The sequence below is a fragment of the Hypomesus nipponensis genome, chromosome 8 (genome assembly GCF_054491055.1).
Source record: "Hypomesus nipponensis isolate SF chromosome 8, ASM5449105v1, whole genome shotgun sequence".
NCBI classification, from domain to species: domain Eukaryota; kingdom Metazoa; phylum Chordata; class Actinopteri; order Osmeriformes; family Osmeridae; genus Hypomesus; species Hypomesus nipponensis.
The window spans coordinates 2,324,289-2,348,000 of record NC_140368.1 but is presented as its reverse complement, the minus strand read 5'-3'; the positions used below and the strand labels follow the sequence as shown (position 1 = coordinate 2,348,000).

General features: G+C 47.0%; 2 protein-coding genes across 8 annotated transcripts in view; both read left to right on the top strand.

Moving 5' to 3' along the window:
• Window positions 1-388: 388 nt before the first annotated feature.
• cul2 (cullin 2) lies at window positions 389-10,602 on the top strand. Of its 2 annotated transcripts, XM_084703321.1 has the most exons (21): window positions 389-493; window positions 1,696-1,831; window positions 1,998-2,100; window positions 2,195-2,289; window positions 2,424-2,529; window positions 2,728-2,810; window positions 2,940-3,036; window positions 3,213-3,323; window positions 5,385-5,547; window positions 6,024-6,148; window positions 6,335-6,442; window positions 6,697-6,756; window positions 6,857-6,985; window positions 7,141-7,227; window positions 7,528-7,680; window positions 8,075-8,152; window positions 8,756-8,822; window positions 9,157-9,359; window positions 9,500-9,601; window positions 9,689-9,805; window positions 10,357-10,602. In XM_084703321.1, the coding sequence occupies exons 2-21, from the start codon at window positions 1,713-1,715 to the stop codon at window positions 10,486-10,488; spliced, it is 2,238 nt and encodes a 745-aa protein (XP_084559447.1). In that variant the 5' UTR covers window positions 389-493; window positions 1,696-1,712; the 3' UTR covers window positions 10,489-10,602. The 2 variants fall into 2 exon arrangements, with proteins under 2 accessions (XP_084559447.1, XP_084559448.1); XM_084703322.1 differs by lacking the exons at window positions 389-493; window positions 2,195-2,289.
• A 1,327-nt stretch (window positions 10,603-11,929) lies between these two features.
• LOC146274693 (partitioning defective 3 homolog) overlaps window positions 11,930-23,712 on the top strand; it is a 267,396-nt gene continuing 255,613 nt past the window's right edge. For 2 of the 6 annotated variants that reach the window (XM_084702755.1, XM_084702750.1), the window contains exon 1: window positions 11,932-12,331. In XM_084702755.1, coding sequence (XP_084558881.1) covers window positions 12,212-12,331 — 120 coding nt within the window. In that variant the 5' untranslated portion in view covers window positions 11,932-12,211. Of the gene's footprint in view, window positions 12,332-23,712 lie in introns of all 6 variants that reach the window. The other 4 variants (XM_084702751.1, XM_084702749.1, XM_084702752.1 and 1 more) reach the window with 3 other exon arrangements.

Here is a 23,712-nt window from a genome sequence, read left to right as displayed (position 1 = left end):
TTTAATATTTATCATGTGTTCAGTAAAAGTATACAAAGCTTTATAAACCCACTAAATGTACTGTGTGAATTACACCTCGCTGTACTATTTCCCAACAGAAAGTAATCTAATGAGTCTAAAAATGCGATTCATAATTTGATTAAAGTTACCAAGTAGTGCCCCGTAGTTTTAGGCAAAACTAATCAGATACAGGGAAGTCAAATATTTATTTGTTCTGGGAAGCAAGTATTCAAGTATTTATTTTCAGTAAAGTGTAAATTATTTACACAATATACATTTTAAATATTCACATTGTTGGTAATCCTTCAAAATGTCCCTGTAAATAATGCAGGAAATTACAAAATACGGAACTATGACAGTCCCGGTTACCCCTCCAGCTGATTCAAAGGTATAATCCAAGTGGTGGGGTAATGGAAGACCTGTAAGTAAAAGAGATCAAGCTTGTGACATCGGCGAAACTTGAGATATTAAAACAAGTACATATTGGCCAGGGGTACGTATCACACATAAATCATCGCTTGACCTTTTTAACATGCATTTGTAAACAATAATACAACCTGGGTCCGTGCTGTCAGGAAAAAGTGTAAGAAAGTCGGAGCAAGAAAGCTCGCTAAGCTAGTGCTAGCTGGCTAGGTACCGTAGACGGTCGCTGCTTCCCAATGCCCAAATTCGCTTGACAGCTGCCTTGATAGCAACTAGCTAGCCTGCACAACTGGTTGGTAGCAGATCATCCAGACAGTAGCCTAGCCATTTATCGCGGTTAATGCTTGTGAAGGCAATATATAATTTAGTTGAAATACTTAACATTCAGCAAGATTCAACGAGTATGAAAACAGACACCACAACATGCAATGTTGTCTTGTTTAATAGTTAGCTTAGCTAGGCTAGTTAGCTAACGTTAGCACTATCGGTTGAATGACGAATGAAATTGATACTTGAGAGTTAGCTAAGTTAGCTTGGTCGCTATCCAGCCAGGCCTTCTCTGACATTTTCGTTTTCTATAATGTTAGCTAGGTAGGCCATGCTAAACTCACATTTCAGGTGACATTAGCCGGTAGAACTCGATTGCTAATATTATCTGCGAATCAGCTCGCAGACCACGCAAACACTCACACAGTACAGTAAGGCCTATGCATTTGCCAAAAGGAATGAAGCTACATCATTAATTACCACAATACCACACTAGCTAGTTACATACACAGGTAACTGTAGCCAATAGCGGGCATGGTACTGATTCGGCCAATGTTTACAGTCTTGTTGTGACTGTCAGTGGCCGTTCGTGGACGGTCCTGAAATTATAATCAAATAACGACCTAGCATTGTTTAACGGTTTCATTGTCATTGTGTAGTGACAAAAACAAGCTAATAATGTGATTTATGTCATAAGGCTATTGGTTTGTTGTGGGATATACCGCATTGCTTGCGAAATTGTAATGGACAGAAGGAGGCCAACGTTGAAAGTATATTTCATATTAGGGTTGTAGGATTCGCAACTTTAAACAAAGATTCTGTAAGGGGTTCTGACCATCCATTTTTTTGTCGCATGATGTGATTAAGTATATCATATAAAGTCATATTTCCAGAATTAGTTATATTGCTTTAAAACATTTTTTTTTTTTTTTATAATAAAGATGAAGGTGTAGCCATTCACCCAATAAGCTAAGCCAACACCTTAACCCCTTTTTCCTCTTGCAGAGTGAAGAAGCCATACAATGTCCTTGAAGCCGCGGGTGGTGGATTTCGATGAGACATGGAACAAGCTTCTGACAACGATCAAGGCAGTTGTGATGCTTGACTATGTGGAGAGGGCTACGTGGAACGACCGCTTCTCGTATCCACCATTCTTGGTTATTCTCTGCTGTAGAAATGAGCTGTCTAAATGTGTTTCCCAATAGGAGATTCATGTCCATCTAGGGTGTGGACCGTTACGTAATTTTGCCTTAGTTGTGATGACCTGTTTCTCTTTTCAATGTTGCCTTCTTTAACATTTATATCAGTGACATTTATGCCTTGTGTGTCGCATACCCGGAGCCACTAGGAGAAAGATTGTACACAGAGACAAAAGTGTTTCTAGAGAACCATGTCGGACAGTTATACAAGGTAAACATTGATCCTTAGTTGAATGTGAGTTTGAGCATAGGCTACGGTGACTGACACATTAGTAACTGATATTCTGGCTTTTTCTACACATCAGAAAGTTCTGGAGTCAGAGGAGAAGGTTTTAGTGATGTACCACAGATACTGGGAGGAGTATAGTAAGGGGGCAGACTACATGGATTGCTTGTACAGGTAATTCCCCCAGATTGTAAATAAAGCTTTGTGAATATGATAAAGGATGGGATTCATGACTGCATGTGTCTACGCTCGTTACTATGACGCTACATGATGACTAATGCAGAATATCTTCCCTCCTGCCTGTGTAGGTACCTGAACACACAGTTCATAAAGAAGAACAAACTCACCGAGGCAGACTTGCAATATGGCTATGGCGGAGTCGACCTGAACGAACCACTTATGGAAATCGGGGAGGTAAAATATATGATCTCTGCTGCATACGGTGTGTCTGCTGCTATTGGCGACAAGCTCTGTGTTAACCAAACTTGGACACTTTACCTGAGGAGCATGGAGGGGATGATGGCTCCTCATGCCCAGTATGAGAAGGCTGTGTGTGTGTGTTTTGGTCTTTAGTGAGATTCATGCCCGTGTTTGCCTTCCTTTGTATTTCAGTTGGCACTCGATATGTGGAGGAAGTTGATGATCGAGCCCCTTCAAGCCGTTCTGATCCGTATGCTGCTGAACGAAATCAAGAAGTAAGTCATTGCCTCCTTGTTTTCTATTGGTTGGCACATAACGGTGACCTGGACATCAAAGCAAAAAGTACTAAACAGTCGTCTCCACGGACCCTTTTCACAAATGCTTGTTTTGTTTTGATCTGTCAGCGATCGGTGTGGTGAGGATCCCAACCAGAAAGTAATCCACGGCGTCATCAACTCCTTTGTTCATGTTGAACAGTACAAGAAAAAGTTTCCTCTAAAGGTAAGTCTTTCAGATCTACATCTCAAGACAACTATCACTCCCCTGATTCAATCCTGGCTAATCCTCCCCACAAGGTGAGATAGTCCGCAAAGATCAATGGTTCCTCAGAGTGCTGTACACAACCTGTGTCCTCTGATCTCCTGAGGCGCTTACGGGTCTCCTGTCCTGTCTTCCAGTTTTATCAGGAAATCTTCGAAGGGCCGTTTCTGACAAAAACAGGAGAGTACTACAAGCAAGAAGCCTCCAATTTACTGCAAGAGTCCAACTGTTCACAGTATATGGAAAAGGTAAGTGGCGGCTAGTCCTTGTTCCTCTCCGCAGCTCTGGGATCAGCGAGCGCAGCGTCAGGGGGTCAGCATGCATGCACAGGCAGGCAGGTGTGACACAGCTGGGGCCCTGCAATACGGCGGTCTGAGTCAAACACTACCTGCTCTGTGTCTCATGTCGTGCTGTGGTGGCTTCACTGACTCACTGCACGGTTTGAGTTCAGTTTTTTCTCTGAGAAAACCCATGGGGCAGTGTGTGTGTGTGTGTCTGTGTTTGTCTGATGAGGTCATATAAAGGCTCTATAACTCTGGGGCTAACTGGGAAGTGTAGCAAGGATATTTCAGAGGTCTTGTTGACTTGGGGACAAAATATTTAATCTGTGTTTGCGTCGCTGTGCCTACAGTCTCCCTTTTTGGGCTATTTCACAAATCCCAGCTGTCGGCTGTCTCTCCTCTCAACGCTGTTGGGTCTGTAGACCACGGCCAGTCATCCTGACCCTGTAGACCACGGCCAGTCACCCTGACCCTGTAGACCACGGCCAGTCATCCTGACCCTGTAGACCACGGCCAGTCATCCTGACCCTGTAGACCACGGCCAGTCACCCTGACCCTGTAGACCACGGCCAGTCATCCTGACCCTGTAGAACACGGCCAGTCATCCTGACCCTGTACACCACGGCCAGTCATCCTGACCCTGTAGACCACGGCCAGTCACCCTGACCCTGTAGACCACGGCCAGTCATCCTGACCCTGTAGACCACGGCCAGTCATCCTGACCCTGTAGACCACGGCCAGTCATCCTGACCCTGTAGACCACGGCCAGTCATCCTGACCCTGTAGACCACGGCCAGTCATCCTGACCCTGTACACCACGGCCAGTCATCCTGACCCTGTAGACCACGGCCAGTCACCCTGACCCTGTAGACCACGGCCAGTCATCCTGACCCTGTACACCACGGCCAGTCACCCTGACCCTGTACACCACGGCCAGTCACCCTGACCCTGTAGACCACGGCCAGTCATCCTGACCCTGTACACCACGGCCAGTCATCACCTGTCGCTGGTAGCCCTTGGAATACGATAGTCCCACACTGGCTTGAAGAGACCCGGAGCAGCATTGTGTTACTCAACTGTCACCGTGACAACTGAAAGCACTAACAGTGTCACACGATCACGCCTCCCCGCCCAGCGTTGGCGAAGCACACGTTTAGACAGACATGATGGGAGTTGGGCCACAGGTCACATCCTGTTTGGGACAGCCATGTAGATGACTGTGTGTTCACATCCTGTTTGAGACAGCCATGTAGATGACTGTGTCTACATCCTGTTTGAGACAGCCATGTAGATGACTGTGTGTTCACATCCTGTTTGAGACAGCCATGTAGATGATGACTGTGTGTTCACATCCTGTTTGAGACAGCCATGTAGATGACTGTGTGTTCACATCCTGTTTGGGACAGCCATGTAGATGACTGTGTGTTCACATCCTGTTTGAGACAGCCATGTAGATGACTGTGTGTTCACATCCTGTTTGAGACAGCCATGTAGATGACTGTGTGTTCACATCCTGTTTGAGATAGCCATGTAGATGACTGTGTGTTCACATCCTGTTTGAGACAGCCATGTAGATGACTGTGTGTTCACATCCTGTTTGGGACAGCCATGTAGATGACTGTGTCTACATCCTGTTTGAGACAGCCATGTAGATGACTGTGTGTTCACATCCTGTTTGGGACAGCCATGTAGATGACTGTGTCTACATCCTGTTTGAGACAGCCATGTAGATGACTGTGTGTTCACATCCTGTTTGGGACAGCCATGTAGATGACTGTGTGTTCACATCCTGTTTGGGACAATCGTGTGGATGACTGTGTGTTCACATCCAAATCAACAGCCTCTTCTTGCATTCACAGCCTGTTTGTTTGCATGTTGTTTTGCTTTGTTGGCAGCCTGGCCTATCAGGGACTAGGGCTGTGGAGCTTTCGATGATGTCAAAAGGCTCTTTTGTCCCAGTGCCGATGCGCCCTGGGACACTGAGTGAATGTTATGTAAATGAGCTCCTCACATGTCCCTCCCCCACAGGTGTTGGGCCGGTTGAAAGACGAGGAAGTGAGGTGTCGGAAGTACCTGCACCCGAGCTCCTATGCCAAAGTCATCCATGAATGCCAACAGAGGATGGTGGCAGACCACCTGCAGTTCCTCCACGGAGAGTGTCAGAACATCATCCGGCAGGAGAAGAGAGAGGGTCAGACACACACACACACAGACACACACACACAGACACACACACACAGACACACACACACAGACAGACACAAACACACACACACAGACACAGACAGACACACACACACAGACACACACAGACACACACACAGACACACACACACAGACACCCCGGCAGACATCTGCTGGAAATCTATGTCCATCATCAGTTGGCCTCCACACACATTTTGCTTATCCACCCCTGAGATTTGCCTGTGTGCTCCACCCCTGAGATCTGCCTGTGTGCTCCACCCCTGAGATCTGCCTGTGTGCTCCACCCCTGAGATCTGCCTGTGTGCTCCACCCCTGAGATCTGCCTGTGTGCTCCACCCCTGAGATCTGCCTGTGTGCTCCACCCCTGAGATCTGCCTGTGTGCTCCACCCCTGAGATCTGCCTGTGTGCTCCACCCCTGAGATCTGCCTGTGTGCTCCTCCCCTGTGTGCTTGTTGCTGCAGACATGGCCAACATGTACACCCTGCTGCGGGCGGTGGCCAGTGGCCTCCCTCACATGATCCAGGAACTGCAGATCCACATCCACGACGAGGGCCTTCGAGCCACCAGCAACCTCTCTCAGGAAAACGTCAGTCCCCCTGTTCGCGCTCACACAACACTCACACAACATCATACCCTCAAGAAAATAAATCTGCTTTAGTTGCATTGGTTTCTGTGACTTTGAAGATTGTTCCATTCTGCCTGGTGAGATTCTGAAGTTCTGTTCAGTAGAGATGTTTATTTGGATTTCCTTTTCTTCCCTTCCCCCTCACAGATGCCAACCCTGTTTGTGGAGTCCGTGTTGGAGGTTCACAGTAAATTTGTTCAGCTCATTAACACGGTGCTGAACGGGGATCAGCACTTTATGAGCGCACTTGATAAGGTATTAACCTCTGACTCTGGAGTAAAGAGCCTTAGTGGGATAAGCTTGTCATGACTCCACTGTCCAGTAGATGGTGCTAAAAACAGCTGTAACGTAATGAGCGATCTGTAATTGTCTCTCCTCAGATCCCTTTAGAATTGATTTCCTAAACGAACACGCGTTTAACTCATTGAAGTGTACAATTACTGTAAAATCATATGAAAGTGACTGAGATTTTAATTGTTACCTTAAAATCCTTGTTTTTCTTCCTCCAGGCTTTGACTTCAGTGGTAAACTACAGAGAGCCCAAATCCATTTGCAAAGCCCCAGAACTGGTGCGTGGAAACCAACTGCCACTCGGAGAGTCAGAATCGTCCCGCGTTGTGTTTGTTCGAGGTCAACTTCATCCTATTGTCATCCTGTTTTCTCACCCAGCTTGCCAAGTATTGTGACAATCTGCTGAAGAAGTCGGCCAAGGGGATGACTGAGAACGAGGTGGAGGACAAGCTGACCAGCTTCATCACAGTGTTCAAGTACATAGACGACAAGGACGTGTTTCAGAAGGTGACCGCTGGCGCCGCTATCCTCCATATTTCTTGTCGTGCAAACTTGAGTGAAGGAGGATGTGGAGATGTTACTTTCCTGATAAGAAGCTGGTATTTGATACTCAATAGTGCTATTTGGTTGCTTCTTTATTTCTTTCTCTCTCTCTCACACAGTTTTACGCCAGAATGCTTGCAAAGAGGTTAATACATGGCCTGTCTCTCTCTATGGACTCGGAAGAAGCCATGATCAACAAACTAAAGGTGAGAATGAAAGTTCAACTGTTTTTAAATCAAAGTCCTTATGCTGAAAGCCTTCTATTACCCTCATTGTAGTCTGTGTCTAGCATGTAGAACTCATTCTCCTTGACTGAATGACACGAGTGCGTAATCACACGATTCCCCCCGCCAGTCTGCTTTGAGTCTTCTGTCAGCGAGTGATATTTGACTGATAACAGTGAAGGACAGGCTTATTAAATTCTGCATGCCTGTGCTTCACCCTCCCCCCCCCCTCCTGCCCCCTGTGTGACCCCCCCCCTTCTCTGTCTCTTATTCTCTCTACAGCAAGCGTGTGGTTATGAGTTCACTAGCAAGCTCCACCGAATGTACACAGACATGAGCGTCAGCGCTGACCTCAACAACAAATTCAATAACTTTATCAAGACCCAGGACACCGTGGTGGACCTGGGGATCAGTTTCCAGATCTACGTTTTACAGGTGAGGGCTGGCCAGGTGGGCGGGGCACAGGGTCCGGGGTTTGAGCTGGGGTGAGATGGGGCCAATAGAAAAAGTGAATGAAGGGTGAATAGGAAGAAAAAAAAAGTATTTTAACGTATAATTAACTGGAGTGAATATGTTCATGATTTGAATCAGTGTTTAGGTTTGAGCTGCTCTTCTCGTTCGTACCATGTCCTTCATCTATGGAATAATCAGTGTTCACTGTTTCTTCTGTCTTGCTTTGGGATCTGAGTCGTTGTCATAGCAGAGGGACTTTCCCACACAGTTCTCTACGGGAGTCTTTGGAGGTCACGCATCTCCTGCAGGTTTCTAGCTGAGGGCTCTGGTGTTGGGTTCTCAATGTGTGTGTGTGTGTGTGTGTGTGTGTTCACAGGCTGGAGCCTGGCCCCTCACACATGTCCCTTCTTCTACGTTTGCCATCCCCCAGGAGCTGGAGAAGAGTGTACAGATGGTGAGAGCGTGGCTCTGGGAGACAGGGGGCGGGGGGCAGAGGGCGGGGGATGGAGGGCGGGGGATGGGGGGCGGAGGGCGGGGGATGGGGGGCGGGGGATGGGGGGCGGAGGGCGGTGGGCGGGGGATGGGGGGCAGAGGGCGGGGGATGGGGGGCGGAGGGCGGGGGCATGGGGCGGGGGGCAGAGGGCGGGGGATGGGGGGCGGGGGGCATAGGGCAGGGAGCGGGTGGCGAGGGGCGGAAGGCGGGTGGCAGAGGGTGGGGGGCAGAGGGTGGGGTCGGACTGGCTGTCGTTAGGGTTGGGAGATTTTCCGAACGGCCGGTCAAACGGCTGTGGCATAATGCAACAACAACAAAATACATAATAATAATACATAATAATAATAATAATAATATAATAATAATACACGGTCGTGGGCTGGTCTGTGTTTTTCAGTCCAGACCTGGACGGGTGTGGGTGTCTGAGGACGGTGTCTTCAGGCTACCCTCAGCTGCTCTATAGTCTGATACTGATCTGATGATGATGATGGTCTGTCTGTCTGTCTGTCTGTCTGTCTGTTTGTCTCTCTGTCTGTGTGTCTTTCTCTGTTTCAATCTCAACAGTTTGAGATGTTCTATAATCAACACTTCAGCGGGAGGAAGTTGACTTGGCTACACTATCTCTGCACAGGTACGCACGGTTGCACACACACACACACACACACACACACACACTGATCCACCCAACGGTGCACTTGCTAATCTGTTGAGCAGCAGCTCAGTGAGACTGTGCCAACTGGCTGTATGGGGGCACATCAGTACTGCTATTAAAGGGTCGGGACCTAATCCCAACTTGTTTTAGAATGCCTGGGGGGGGGGGGGGGGGGCTGTGTGGGGGGGGGGGGGGGGCTGTGTGTGTGTGTGTGGGGGGGGGGGTAGTCAAAGACAGTTTATTGTTTTTTCTTTAAATAGAGAGTGGAGAGAAGATGTTGCTGGAGTGTTCATGGTGTGACCCTCTCCTCTAGGCGAGGTCAAGATGAACTACCTGTCCAAGCCCTACGTAGCCATGGTGACCACCTACCAGATGGCCGTGCTTCTGGCCTTCAACAGTGGCACCACGGCGGGCTACAAGGAGCTGCAGGACAGCACGCAGATGAACGAGAAGGAGCTGCAGAAGACCATCAGGTCCCTGCTGGACGTCAAGATGCTCAACCACGACTCCCAGAAGGTCAGACCACGCCCCCCCAAAAAACCTTCTAGGCCTAGAAGCTAGTCCGGGACTAGGAACCCTGTCCTATTAGAGGATCTTCTTTGGCCGTAGCTTGCCAGAACGTTATTTCCTCTGACGCTGTTTGTGGTTCCTCACAGGAGGAGATCGAGCCTGAATCCACGTTTTCGCTAAATATGAGTTTCACCAGTAAAAGAACAAAGTTCAAGATCACGACGTCGATGCAGAAGGACACACCACAGGTGAGCGTGACGGCTGGGTATCCTGGCTGACGGCGCAATGTTTTGTGCCTGTGCCTGTCTTAACGGAGCGTGTGTGTGTCCTGGCAGGAGATGGAGCAGACGAGGAGTGCTGTGGACGAGGACCGCAAAATGTATTTACAAGCTGCTATCGTGCGAATCATGAAGGCGCGCAAACTGCTCCGACACAACGCCCTCATCCAGGAGGTGAGAGAGGGCCAATAACAACTGTGTGGTTGCTACAAGAAGATAAGATCTCTTCTCTCTAGGCTCTCTTAGAGCCGTGTTACATGGATCAAGACACACGCCGCGGTCTGTTTAGCCCCCAGGGAGAGAGCCCCTATATGTGTCGCTGTTTGAAGTGGGGCTTTCACAGTGTCGTGGAGGGGAATGCCTAAGATGATAAAAGACAGCCCTGACTGACACGTGTGTGAGGAATGAGTGTCTGTCTCTGGAAAAACGTTACGACACGTCTGGCCTTAACATGGCACCTTGCTAGCTCTCAACACACGCACAAAAACATCTATCTGTCCATCCCAAGTGCGCGCACACACGCACGAACAAAAACATTTATCTGTTGATGCAAAGTGAGCACACACACACACTTGTTATATTTCCCTATCCTATTTCTCTCTGTGTGTTCGTGAAGGGTTAGAGGATGTAGAGGCGTCGGGAAACATAGCCAATGATCAGAGCCAGAAGACACAACCAGTCTAACCCTCCTCTCTCCTGTTTCTGCCCTGCCTCTCTCTCCCCAGGTCATCAACCAGTCCAAAGCCAGATTCAACCCCAGCATCGCCATGATCAAGAAGTGCATTGAGGTGCTGATTGACAAGCAGTACATCGAGCGCAGCCAGAGCTCAGCGGACGAGTACAGCTACGTGGCATGAATCAGGAGAGAAGGGCGGCGCTCACCCGCCAACAAGGAACAGAAAGAGAGAGAACGAGAGAGACCATTCATTTATTTTTGGGACTGTCGCTGTCTCATGTGTTCTCGTGGGGGGGGGGGAGGAGGAGGAGGGGGGGGGGGGCTGTGCCTCCATCTTGGAAAAGGGTGATAGAGACCACGCCAGACAACAAACCCCACCACCACAACACACTTCTAACTGCCCCGCCCCCGACCTCTGACCCCTCCCCCCGCACCACCCTCTTCGGCCCAATCTGATTTTATGCTGTTTACAACATCACCAGTGCCACGCACCAGTGCGTCAACGAGAAGAAATGCCTCTATAGCTATTCGAGCGCCAAGCTGATAATACGTTTTTAGTCGACTAAACAGAAAAATATAAAAAAATTAATTGGGGAAAAGAGCTGTGACATGGCAGGTGGAGACGAGATGGAAACCATGCTTTCTTTTCACACGTTTGCAGTTGTGTGTATGTGTGTTTTTCTCTCTTTTTTTTAATGTATCGAAGTTAGAAAAATATTGTAATAAAACTGGTATACTGATAATTGTATCTACTTTCAAATGTAAAGAGAAAAAAACAATTGAGGTGACAAACATGATCCCGCTGCTTGTCAAATAAATGAATAAAAACACACGGTTTTTATGTAAAATGTTTTGGACAAGCGTGTGTCTCTGACGTAAAAATTGTATTCCTGTGGTTTGTTCCTGCGGGAGTCAGTCATACTGACCACTACCAGTAGGGGGAGTCTTCAGGTGTGTGTTTCCTTAAACGGCATCTGTCGACTAGTTCATGGGGACAACTGGATCAATTTGATCTAGACTTAGAATTGCGAGTCTATCGGGGTCTAGGAAACCAAAATAATAACCTTTGTGGGGTATATGACAGTCCATAAACTTCAGTATAAACAAGGGAGATTCTGGTCATTTTTATGATCTGTTATAGATGTGGTTTTAGAGTGGGTAAAAGTGAGTCACACTTGAAATGTTTCTGTGGTTTTACTGAGAAATGTTGCTCTGTAATTATGGTTACACTTAACATGTTTACTACTGTATATGTTGGGTGAATTGTCTGGTCAAAGACACTCCAAATCACAAACAGTCGTTATGGGCCCAGTTGTCTTCTGCACCATGTTTGTCTTTGTTTTATAATATGAACCACTGGCGAAAACTAGTTTTTACAAACATTTTATACAATAATACAAATAATGTATTCATTGACACAATATAACCCTTTTTAAGTTAGTCCTAATCATGGAACATATTGCTGCTTTGATGTCAGATGTGTTGGTTGGACAATGTTTTGCGGAATGCAAAACGAGAGTCAGAAGCCAAACTATTAATCAAAAGAAAGGGTGTCGTTTGCCATGTCACGATCTACCTGGTCTTCTGTGCTGACATATGGATGGGCCTGCCTGGAAGTTTCGGTTTATGAGTCAACCCAGGCTGCTTCACACAGCCTTGCCTACTTGGAGTCGGGAGCGCAAAGACAGACACCACCCAGCTTCGTGCAGGATCGGAATATATCACAGAAGACGCATTTCAGGGAATGAACAGGTGGTCTGAGCTATTGAGCACATTAAGGATATCAAGCGAGGATATTATTCGTGCCGCCGACCCTTTGGGATTTGTATGTAGCCTACTCGACTCTAAAGGAATCTAATGTACGTCTTTAAAAAGATCCGCTCAGGTGGGCGACGTTGAAAACTATGAAAGTGACTGTGTGTTTTGGGACGACCAGGGTGGTCGTTCCGTGTGGAAATGGAAACATTAAAATCCACTGTCTTATCGAGCAAGCGGCCGTAAGATATAAAAAAGCTATTGCCAAGGTAAGCGATGGTGCTTTTCAACATTTTCGATGTGTATTCCCCATGGAAACATTCTCGCCTATCCTCAAAGCTGCTTTCGCAATATGGCGCATTTCTTAAGAAAACATCTGATTATGATACTTTGATGGAAAGCATACGAATGAAATACTGTGCACAGTTGCTGTTTGAGTGAAGAATCGTCGATCGGTTTGATTGGCACATTGGCAAGAAAACGCGTGGTGTCAAAGTTCCAACGCGATGTCAGCAGCATCAGAGCAGTTCCTGACATGAGAACTTGGATATGTCGTGATGATATGCACGTAGTTTACATTTGAGCCTACATTCGGTCACTGTTAATAAACTGAATTTATCGTACACAGTGTATGATACACTGGATCTCTAATGTAGTAGGGTAGAGTAGATGTGTGTTATAGTAGGCTATAGTAAGTCCGCTTCCAATGAGCTACAATCTCCGTACTCTACAGTGTAGGGATCTGAAGTACGTTTACGTTCATTAATGGACCTGTTATTGACCTAAATTGAGCTGAGAAAAGATATTTAAAGAGCAATCAAGCTAAATGTGTCCAGAACCACAGTATGCTAGGAGTACACATCCTTCTATAGATCTTTAAGAATATCAGTCATTAAGTCTGATCATTTGAAAGGTTTTGATTCGGGGTCAATTTGATTGGGCGGTTGTGTAATGTATGCATATTTCAGTATACACCCCAATATCCAGATTGTTGCCTACCTGGATGAGCCAGTTCCTGCTTCTGTTCAGGTCTGTTCTTGCCCGACAGTTTCAGAGGATGGGACAGTTACGAGTCATTTTCTACACTCAGATACTGTAATGTGGTGATTTAGTCAAGCTGGTAGAGAAACCTTGCAACGCCATGTCATAAGGTTGCATTTTAGACCGAAAGTTTGTTATTTGCTCCAAGACCATTTCTTAATCCAGTGATGGCTTCATATTTCTCCCTGTATGAGGTCTTGGTGAATCTCTGCCAGTACTGAATAGGCCCTTAAAGGAATACTCAGTACATTTCTCATTGTGGAATTGTAATGGTTTGCGTTAGACCCATTTAATGTCTATTGGATGAATGAAAGTGTGTTACTGTTGCTACGGCAAGTTCCAACACTGACTGATCCTTAGTGATGGGGCTGCATTGATATTGGAGTCACGTCATGGACCTTTGTTTCATGGGCTTTGAATAGTTTGGTGAACCAAAGCTGGTACTATGGCCAAGATATTTATTTACAGGGAGCTGTTCTCTCGTGGAAAGTATTCAGCAGTTTCCCTGTTCGTTCCTGAGAGAGACCGGGCCAGTCTTTGCAAGGTTGTCTGAGGCTAGCGTTCCTGGTCATTCAACAGCGTTCAGATGTGTTTTAATCCCTTCATAGAGCTGCCATACCGAGAATAAAGAATGAAACCAAAGTCTTAAATGCTTCCTCTCGCTTAGTCTCATTATCAGGCTTTTCTGCGGATGTGGACTTTGACCAAGTCTAGTTACTTTGCCCACACTTTTAAGTTACCTTGAATCTCACTCCATAAACACTAGATGATTATTTGCAGCATGCTTAATTCAGTTAAAGCCATGGTGTCATAACTGCTGTTGCTTCCGCGGTGCCTCCTCCGTCTCCTCATGGACGAAGACACTAAGATCCCCTCCCCCGACACAGGCCACGGTTTCCCACACTTCAGCAGAATGTAGGCGACTGTTCCATTGATTAGGTAAGAGCGGAGGATAGGTTTACCCCCAACAGGACCTGCCGCTCGGCTGTCTGTTCTCCGTGGTCAGATCCGTGCAGCGCTGTGGAAGCTTCGACCCGAGGGGTCTGGTGAACCATGAACTCTGTTCTGAGCTGTCTTTGACGATTCTAGATCTACTCACTTTCCTTTCCACCACATACGATGGATGCCTACCCAAACCCAGTTGCAGCCAGTTTCTGTAGGCTGGTGGAGAGCAGTAGCTAGAGAGCTGATGAGGACTCCTCTAAAATCCAGTCTGATTGGGGCCTGTCAAAACCCCATGAGACTGTTTCACTGCCTGCTGTCGAAAAGGTAGCAGGGCCCTCTAGCTAACCCCACCCACTCCAGGCCTTATGAAACCATCTGTAGGATGAGAAAAAACCTTGATGTATGTACACCCAGGTCACAAGTTGGATATTTTAGGTGAGATTGTTTTATGTCGGGGTAGAACCCTTCAGTTCCCATCTTGATTAGCTGTGCGCTGCGTGGTGACCTCATCTGGGAGTGAACGGCTTGATGAGGAGAACGGTTCTCTGACGTTCTCCTCCTGGAGACCGACTCAACGTGAGGATTTTTTATCTCATAAATCTTGTCGAAACATCCCCCTGTCTGTTCTGGATATTTCCATATATGTTGCTGCTCACGCTGCTGTGTGGCTGTTCTGCTCATGAGCAGTAGCTGTGAGGGCCGTGGGCTGAAGCCAGACCGCGAAGAGTGATGATTTATCTTTTAGTCTTTCATCTCAGCGTCGGTTCTCACCCTCACGTGTCCTCTCCAGGTTCAGGCCTCTATAGGCTCCTCCCGTTGTGGGTTTACGAGTGCTGTGAGTCACCAGTTTTACATGGGCAGTTGCTGTTTGTCCCTCTAAATGATTCTTCCCAGAATATAACAGGTTCTGGTGCAAGTTTGTGGTTTTCCACGTTAGTTGGGATCACCCTGCTCACTTGTGTTATTACTTTGTAACACGGCAGCATCAATCTTTGGATATGGTATAGCCTACCCCTGACACTGAAGAGAGAGAAGTGTTGAGAAAAGTGGGACCTACAGTGTTGGTGTTTCTTAAGATCCTGTCTTAGTCTGTGTTCCTGTGCATCCCAAACCATTAAGTTGACCTGCTCCCCCCAAGGCCTCCCCCAGCCCCCCCTCTCAGTGAGTGTCCTCCCTCTTGGTTCTGTGACTGTCCTGGAACCCTCCTTTTGTCCCCTGAATGGCCACATTTCTTACATCATTTTCTGGTTGGTCGCACTTTGACATCCTCTCCCAACCTCCATACATGCACAAATTCACATACACACACACACACAGTACAGTTCTTAGAACTGTTCCGACGCTCCTAAGTTTGGGAGAGTTATTAAGTTCTTCACAACCCCACACACATACACGGTACACACACACACACACACACACACACACACTCACACACACACAACCACACACACACCTGACCTCACACCAGCTGACCTCACACCAGCTGCCCTCAGTCAGACTGGTTCTTGGAAGTTCTCAGCTCAGTGCTGATTGTGTAGGAAGTAGGAAGGTCCTGAGACACGCCTGGTTGGAAGGCACCACGCCGGTGAGCACAGCTCCCTTCCTCTCAGCCGGAACCCTCCGGAGGGGCATTTAGGTCTGAACACGGGGCTGACTCAGCCCTCCTCCTGCTCCTCCTCCTGCTCCTCCTCCCTGCTCCTCCTCCCTGCTCCTCCTCCCTGCTGAGGCTCCGCTGGGGAGCTCTGAGAAGCCAGCTGCATCCAAACGCCAAACAAGGAGAGTAGGAATCGAGTCTGTGGAATGTGTGTCAGCTCTCGTTAGCTCTGATGCACTGTGAGGGCCCGTGGTTACGTAACAGACAAGCCCCTTTCGTCCTGTCAGCGCTAGGGCAGCAAACTGACAACAGTGATATTATTATGGTAACGACTGAGACTGTAGAGCTGCACAGAGGAGGATGTGACCGGCCCTGGCTGCAGCTTGGCTCCGGCTCTTTCAGCGTGCATTTGCAGTTGTCTGTGGTGAAGTTGGAAAGCGGAGAGGTTCGCGTTCAGAACTGAAGGGAGGGGCAAGGGACCAGTCCAAAGCTGAACCCAGCAACCCTCGACTCATCTGGGCCACAGGACACCGCAGAGTCCTCCCTTTCCTCCTCTGAATGCCTCTCGCTCTCTCTCTGTTTCTGTAGCTCTCTATTTGTTTCCCTCTCCCCCCTCTCTCCCTTCCCCTTCTCTCTCACTCTCCCTCTCTCTCCCCCTTTCTTCTCTCCACCTCTCCCTCTCTTTCGCTCAGCTGGTCCACAGGTCCAGTTCCCCCAGTGGAAGGTGTGAAGCCTGAGCTTACAGGGAAGGCCTCTCAGGCCCAGAGACTGTGGAGCCTCTGGAGACTCAGGCAGCATCTGCAGTGTGACACGTCAGTGGAACTCTAAAACAGAACATTGGGTTGAAGTGAGACAGACAGGGTTTACAGCAGCCCAGGGGGTTGGAACAGCTCAGTGGTCGCTTCTGACTGCAGATCAAAAGGTCCTACGTTCCTCCCCCCACCCCCCCACCCCCACCCCAGCCGTCCTCAAACACAGAGAGATTAAACAATGTGATTTTGTTGTCGCTGGGCAGTGGGCACACTTTCTGGTGGTTGTGCTTGGCTAAAGGGTAATGTTCCAATTGTAACTAATAAAGCTTGGGATTTCCTCTGGTCTAGGGCATTAGTAGTGTAACTATCCTATAATGCTACCACTCTACTGTGGGATACAGGATCAAACACTACACAGCAGCACCATATTTGTCAGAATTTGGGTCAGTAGAGATTAGGTATCTGTGATGCTGCCTGCAGTGCTGACTGACAGGGAGTCTGGTTCACTTTCGCTGTTAGACTGAGGATGAAAGCACCACGGTCTGTCCTTATCTCTCTTTAGTAGACAGCTTCCACAGAGGTCAAGCTGGGGTCACAAACACCAGCGACCTCTGAGCTATCTCACTGCTTCTCTTTCAGAGAGATGCCCATCTGCTTGCATGGGCACAGACACACACACACACACACACACACACACACAGATGCAGGTTTGATTTACTCTGCTTATTTTACATCCACTGTAATCATTGACGTCCCCCTCATAGGTGATCATGGATGTTGACTGTTAACCGTGTGTAATGAATAATAAACTTGGTAGTCAGCCCACAGACGGACAGTTCATCCTTGTACTATAGAACACCTGAAGGATTGTGGGATATTAAACGTATATAGCTGATCATGGGCCTACCATGACCACACCCCTGGTTGATAGGAGTCCTTCACAGACCAGTGTGGCCTTGACGCAGACTAACAGCTTATCTTTGCTCTGTGTTTGTGTGTATCTAAATGACTCATTAAGGATATTTTGACTCCAGCAGAGATCAGTGATGTGTGGGTGGGACTGGCAGGCCTCATTCCCTTTGTCCCTTCTCCCTCCTCTGGTCTGGCCTGGTCTGGCCTGGCCTGGTCCGGCCTGGCCTTGCTCATAGGACCTTGGTTGAAATATTAGCCAGTTGGGAGAGATAGCTGGGCCAATCATTTGCCCAGACAATAAGCAGGGAAGGAAAGTCTCCATGATAGGAGCTGGAAAGCACAGAACCTTGCTGAGCTAGCGATGACAAAAAGGCAACCCCCCCAACAGCCTTGGAGAAACATGTGTGCTTTTATCAGGGATCAGCACAACTTGAAGAGATATATTTACATTCTAGTCAGCTCGAAGCTTTTAGCTACTGGTCGCTAGACGTTAGCTGTTAAAACGCATGGCCCAGAACCCTTTATTTGTCGCTCCAGTCTTGGTATTATGAACTCCACGACTTCATGTCTCCCCCACAGCTGTTGCCGGGGTTTCGGCACTCCTGAGGTTTGGAACGTAGTAACACCCTTCTGCTGGCGTCTAAAAAGACCTTGCCGTCTTTCTGTATTATTTTTCCCTCCCTTTCTATACTCTTCTATCTCTCTCTCTAAGTCTGTCTCTCACAAAGTATCTCTCCCTCTCTCTTTCTTTACTCCTCCCCGCCTTCTCCCTTTCGCACTCCTTCCCTCCCTCCCTCTGTCTCTCTCCACCCCTGCTTCCTGTTTCCTCCCATGCTAGGCCGCCCCTTGTGTTGCCTGAGGTGAGTCATTACCAGAGAGCGTGGGCACGTTTGGATAGGGATGCATGCATTTACGTAACTCTGAAGGTTTCAGACATGCACACCCAGTCACGCCACCTCCAGGGTGACATAAAACAAATCCCTCATTTGTGTTCTAGGATCTAATACACCATGTGGAGTCTAAGCATCGTGTCTCACAGCCAAGTGTCTGACACCGTCCTTCTGTTTCCTCAGTCCCTTTTTAGCCAGGGGGTTCTGACCTGGTAGAGGTTTGACTGTGCTGAGAAACAGCAAGGTGATTGATGTACATGACCTGTGTCACATGACCTGTGTCACATGACCTGTGTCACATGACCTGTGTCTTCCTGCACCGTTGAAAGACCTGATGTGGCCTTTGCTGTGCTGTTCTTCAGGAAGACGAGTTGAAGTGAGAATGGATGAGAATGTTTGGTTTTTGTCACCATCGCCTTCACCGAGGATGTTTTTCTAGAGGAAAGCATAGCTCATGTTTAGCTTCTCTAAAACAGGGCGGTATCCACTGTACTGTCTAACATACTGTCCCTACAGTGTTTTTCAGAAACAGAGTATGTTTTGTTTGCTAATGGAATTAAAATGGAAAAAGCACTCGTCTTGTCCCTGACACCTTCACCAAGCCTGTTTTGACAGTTCCTTATGAACCTCTCATGCGAGTCTTAACTTGGAAACTGTTTTTCTTTTCTTTTTTGGAAGGGACTGCCCTTAACACACACACACATGCTCACATTCCTGCTGTATGGAATAATGGCATGTTGAGGAGGCAGCCCTGCTTCCAGTGAAGCAGCCATCTCAGTCTGGAATGGAAACAAGCCTTCCATGTCGTCCCAGAGCTGCAGGAGTACAGGACCGGTAAAGAGCTCACGTGATCACGTGCAGCAGACTGGACCTGTGGGGAGGATATAGAACAGCGGATCTCAACCCTGGTCTGGTCCTCGGGACCCCCTGTCCTGCATGTGTTCCTCCTCCAGCACACCTGATTCAAATGAATGGGACTTTATCTAGCTCACCAGGAGCCTGGTAAGGACCATTTGAATCAGGTGTGTTGGAGGAGGGAAACATCTAGAACGTATATGGGGGGGGGGGGGGGGGGGTTGGTATATCCCTGAATACCAGGGTGAGAACCACTGGTATAGTTCAGTGGTAAGAGCAACTGACTGTTGATAAAGAGGTTGCAGGTTCAAATCTTTCCTAAGCTTCATGTTGCTTTGGATAAAAGTTTTTGAATGTCATTATTATTATTTTGTAGTATTATTATTGGTCTGGTCTGGCTAACAATGTTACAGTGTCACTCATGAATCATGATCACATTGTCCGTATATATTTCCTTAACCAAGTGAGTGTGTGCATGGTCATCCATGAGTTGGAGTCACAACTATGTGTTCCAAACACGACGTCACCAAATGACACGGCTCATCGCTGGTCGAGAAATCAGGAGTGTTTGGATTTCTTATGAGAATCTAGTGGGAGGTTGTTGCGTAGACAGTTTTAACGTGCAATGTCATTATTTTATTACGTGTCTCAAGGAAAGGTTTCAGATTTGACCCTTGACCCTGAACCCACAAAGCTTCAGGGTCCTGTAAATAAAAGCCCAGGGTTTTAGTGGACAGATGTGTGGTGCACGTAGTCTCTGGTTCGAATCCCCATGTGCTTGGCTTCAAAAGCGTCTGCTAAGTTATTAACAACAACATTATTGACATTAATAGGCTATTAGGCCTATTTTTACTGCAGGAGGGGTGGATCTTGAAATTACTTGACAGCCATCCACAAAACATCTGAACATGTCATTCAGATGACACATCAGGTTCTGGAAGTGCTAGGAGTTCAGGGAAATATGGCCCGATGCTTTTGATGCCAGCCAGCCTAAACACAAGGACTTGTTTGAGATTTGTGCAGCTGTGTTATTTACTGTATTTTAATTGTTGTTTTTCTGGTGGTTTTGAGACTGCAACCTTGGCCTAAAGCTAATGTAATGAACGCAAAGCTGGAAGCATTACAGGACAAGTTGTAGCAAAGACCAACTATGTGCTCGGTGGTGTTGCAACACGTTCGTCATTGTGCGTTTGTGTCCATGTGTTTTGTCTGCCGCTTCATATCGGTTGTCAAAAGTACAGTTGTAGAGAGCTGTATAGTACGTGTTTGACTGATCCGAGGGATCAGGCCTTGTAAGCATGGTCTGTGAAAGGGTATTTTCTGTTATCTGAGGTGTTTATTCACACGCCGTCGTTGCGCAGGAGAAACCAGTGTGTATCCCCCTCGACGTTGACTGCCTGTAACTGAGCGCTCAGCCACAAAACTGCCTGATTTAAAAGCTGTTTGAAAAGATCAACGAGGAATAGCCACTCCCTGGATTCTCTATTTACAGTCCCGTTGTTATTGTAGACAGTCGGCTTTGTCAATCACACGCTGAGGGACTCCAAACGTTCCGTTTATGAATCCTCACAGAATAATACACCACCTGCAAAATGTTTTTTGCAGTGATCGATTATGTTTACGCTAACCCTCCGGTCAGAGATGTGAAGTTTCGAAAAAAAAGTTTCGTAAGGTTTAAGAAAGATTTGCACAAAAGTTTTGAAAAAAAAAGTTTAGAAAGGTTGATAAAAAAATTGCTTTCGAAGAGATTAAAAAATAGGATAAAAAGTTTCAAAAGGTTGAAAAAAATATTTCTGACGAAAGTTTCTGACGAGAGAATAGAGACATTCCTGATCACCCATGGTCATAACCTATGAGGGAGATTTGAAATTGTTGGTGTCAAAGACGATTCCTTGCGAATGTGCTGCGTGTCTGTCTTTTTGTATTCATGTATGAATTTTAACTTTTTACGTAAGTAGCATATATTTCTCACAGGCTTTAAAACCAGGTTTCGAGGGAGGTTCTGATTTTGTTTAAGGCCATGTAAATAATGCACGGAGATCTGAAGAGTAGATGGCGTTAGAGTGAACTGTGTCCTTGGAGCTGGAGGTCTTCCCGGATGTTCGGCGTGTCATTCACCTCTGCTGCTCAGCCGCAGATGCGGACAGAGATACTCCCGAGTCCCCTGGGTCAACAAACAAACAGTCGTCGGCAGTCAAGGGTCTAGTGGCGCCAACCTTTCAGCGAAGAGACGTCCATGGCCTGTCGTTGTAAACAGGGGCGGATCTAGAGATTTTCATTCGGGGTGGCAATGGGGTGGCAGAAGGAAGTTGTTGGGTGGCCTCCTGGAGGCGAATCAAAACCCAAAGTAGGGGGGTACAGTACTCCCTATGGTAAATGACATGGCTATAACATTGTATTTTAAATTAAACAGTTTCATTAATATTATTTATTGAAATGTTCTGTAATGTATAAATGATCTTTTTCCATGGGAAGATTGGGGTGGCAGTATTTTTTATTGGGGTGGCAGCTGCCACTCCTCACCACCCCTTAGCTCCACCACTGGTTGTAAACGATTAATAAAAACAGTCTTTAAAAGCTTTACTAAACCAAATGTCGTCTGCTAAATGACTAAATGTATAAACATTACATGACATTTAGCATGAATGTCATGTGACGTAAAACAAAAAGACAAAAAAATAATGGGAAAACAATAGACCTGAACAAGCGTTCTGTGTACCACAGTTCTCCGATGTAGTGTATCTGCCTACAGGCAATTTTTAATAACTGTAGGCCTATCATTAAGTTCAAATTTTCTTTTTTAGAAGTCTGAAGCAAACGATTAGCTGAAGCCAGCCCTAAAACGAGGTTCAACGCAGACTAACGACTTGAAAGGATTTGTTATTCATCAAGGCTAATTGTTTTTCGTATAATGTCCTTGCAAGTCTGGTCTCCATTAGGCTACATTGTCAAGTTAGATCATTGTTATTGTATCACACTGGGGTACTGAGCCCACCCTATGGCTCACCCTTGCCAAACGTCTGAATAATCATTAATTCTTTGATGGGTTCTGTTTCCGGTCTCTAATTTTCCTGCATGGACGTGTTTGTGGTTCTGCACGAGCTTGTGGCTTCTTGCTAACAAAAACACATTTCACTGCAACGTCTTTGCCTCCGTAGCAGGCCACAGTGTTACGTAATAACGCAATTTCCCCATGACTGTGCTGCCCGCATCGCACTGATGTTCTGGAACAAGATGATACACACTCTCGCTGTAAGCCTCCATAGTCGCCATCTGATGAACCATAGCTAATGTGCTGTAGCCAATCAAGAAGAGCGGTTTGGACAGAGAGAGGAACGGGTTCTGGGTTTGGATATCTGACTAAGGGAAGTAGAGTTATAGACGAGAGCGCTAGGGAAGTTTCTGGCATCCTCTATTGCAGCTTTGGGCCTTGATCCTAACAGGCTTTACAATCAAAGCTAATAGAATCCATCTATGGGAGTTTGAACTGTGTTCATGGATTTTACAGACTGGAGGAGTTTGGGGAGCTTGACCTGATCTAAACGGGGCATGTGTAAAGTTCCTCCTAATCTTGTGAGACAGCTGGATTCTCCTGATCACAACCACGTGAAAATCCATCTTGCCAAGTTCCAACTTTACCGTTTGTGTACAAACCAAAGTGGTTAGGACCCATCCAAATCTGGCAAATCAGGTTATGTTGATTTTGTAAAAATGTTTTTATTTTAGTCTGTCAGCCTCTAACAACCTGTAACAGACAGACAGACACAGACAGACACAGACAGACACAGACAGACACAGACAGACACAGACAGACACACACACAGACACACAGACACACAGACACACAGACACACAGACACACAGACACACAGACACAGACAGACACAGACAGACAGACAGACACAGACAGACACAGACAGACACAGACAGACAGACAGACACACAGACACACAGACACAGACAGACAGACACACAGACACAGACAGACAGACAGACACACAGACACAGACAGACACAGACAGACACAGACAGACAGACAGACAGACAGACAGACACCCAAACTGTCACTCTTCTGTACTCTGGGTTTCTACAACCGTTTCAGTTGAAGAGGTGCGATAAGAACATTACAGTTGTGTAGTTTCAGCCTCCCGGCCTCTCTGAGCTCAGTAATAACAGGGTAGGAGATATCTGTACTGCAGTGTGACCTTCCTCCTCTGGGTAGCAACCCGGGGGGGGAGATACCCACTAGCATCAGCTGATAGCAATGTAGCCTTCTGCACGGGAAGACCATCTGTTACAATGGTGTAGTCTCTCCCTGGAAGAGACAGGGTTCAACGAGAGAATCTCAATCTGATACATCTGGGAACAATAGAAGACGTGAGCGAAACAAACGAGCTAACACTTTGACTGACACTGTCATTCTGGTTTTATGAGCCAGAGAGTCAGGAAGATTGAGTAACCTATTGAGGCAAAACCAGTTTGCGCAGAGTTAAAGGTTCTGATCTTGGTTATGTTCCCTCTTGTAATCCAAGACGCCTTTCCCCTGTCAGGACCTGTCGCGGCGCTTCTCCCATGATGACACGCTCTTCCGCACTACTCCTCCAGAACTAGCACCAGTTTGCTTTCTACTCACTGTTTTGATTTCACAGTTATTATTCCTT

Coding starts and splice junctions, on each gene's coding strand:
- cul2 (XM_084703321.1), top strand. CDS start 1,713: ATGTCCTTGAAGCCGCGGGTGGTGGATTTCGATGAGACATGGAACAAG. Junction 3,037..3,212: donor AGAAAAAGTTTCCTCTAAAG/GTAAGTCTTTCA, acceptor CCTGTCTTCCAG/TTTTATCAGGAAATCTTCGA. Junction 8,153..8,755: donor TGGAGAAGAGTGTACAGATG/GTGAGAGCGTGG, acceptor CAATCTCAACAG/TTTGAGATGTTCTATAATCA.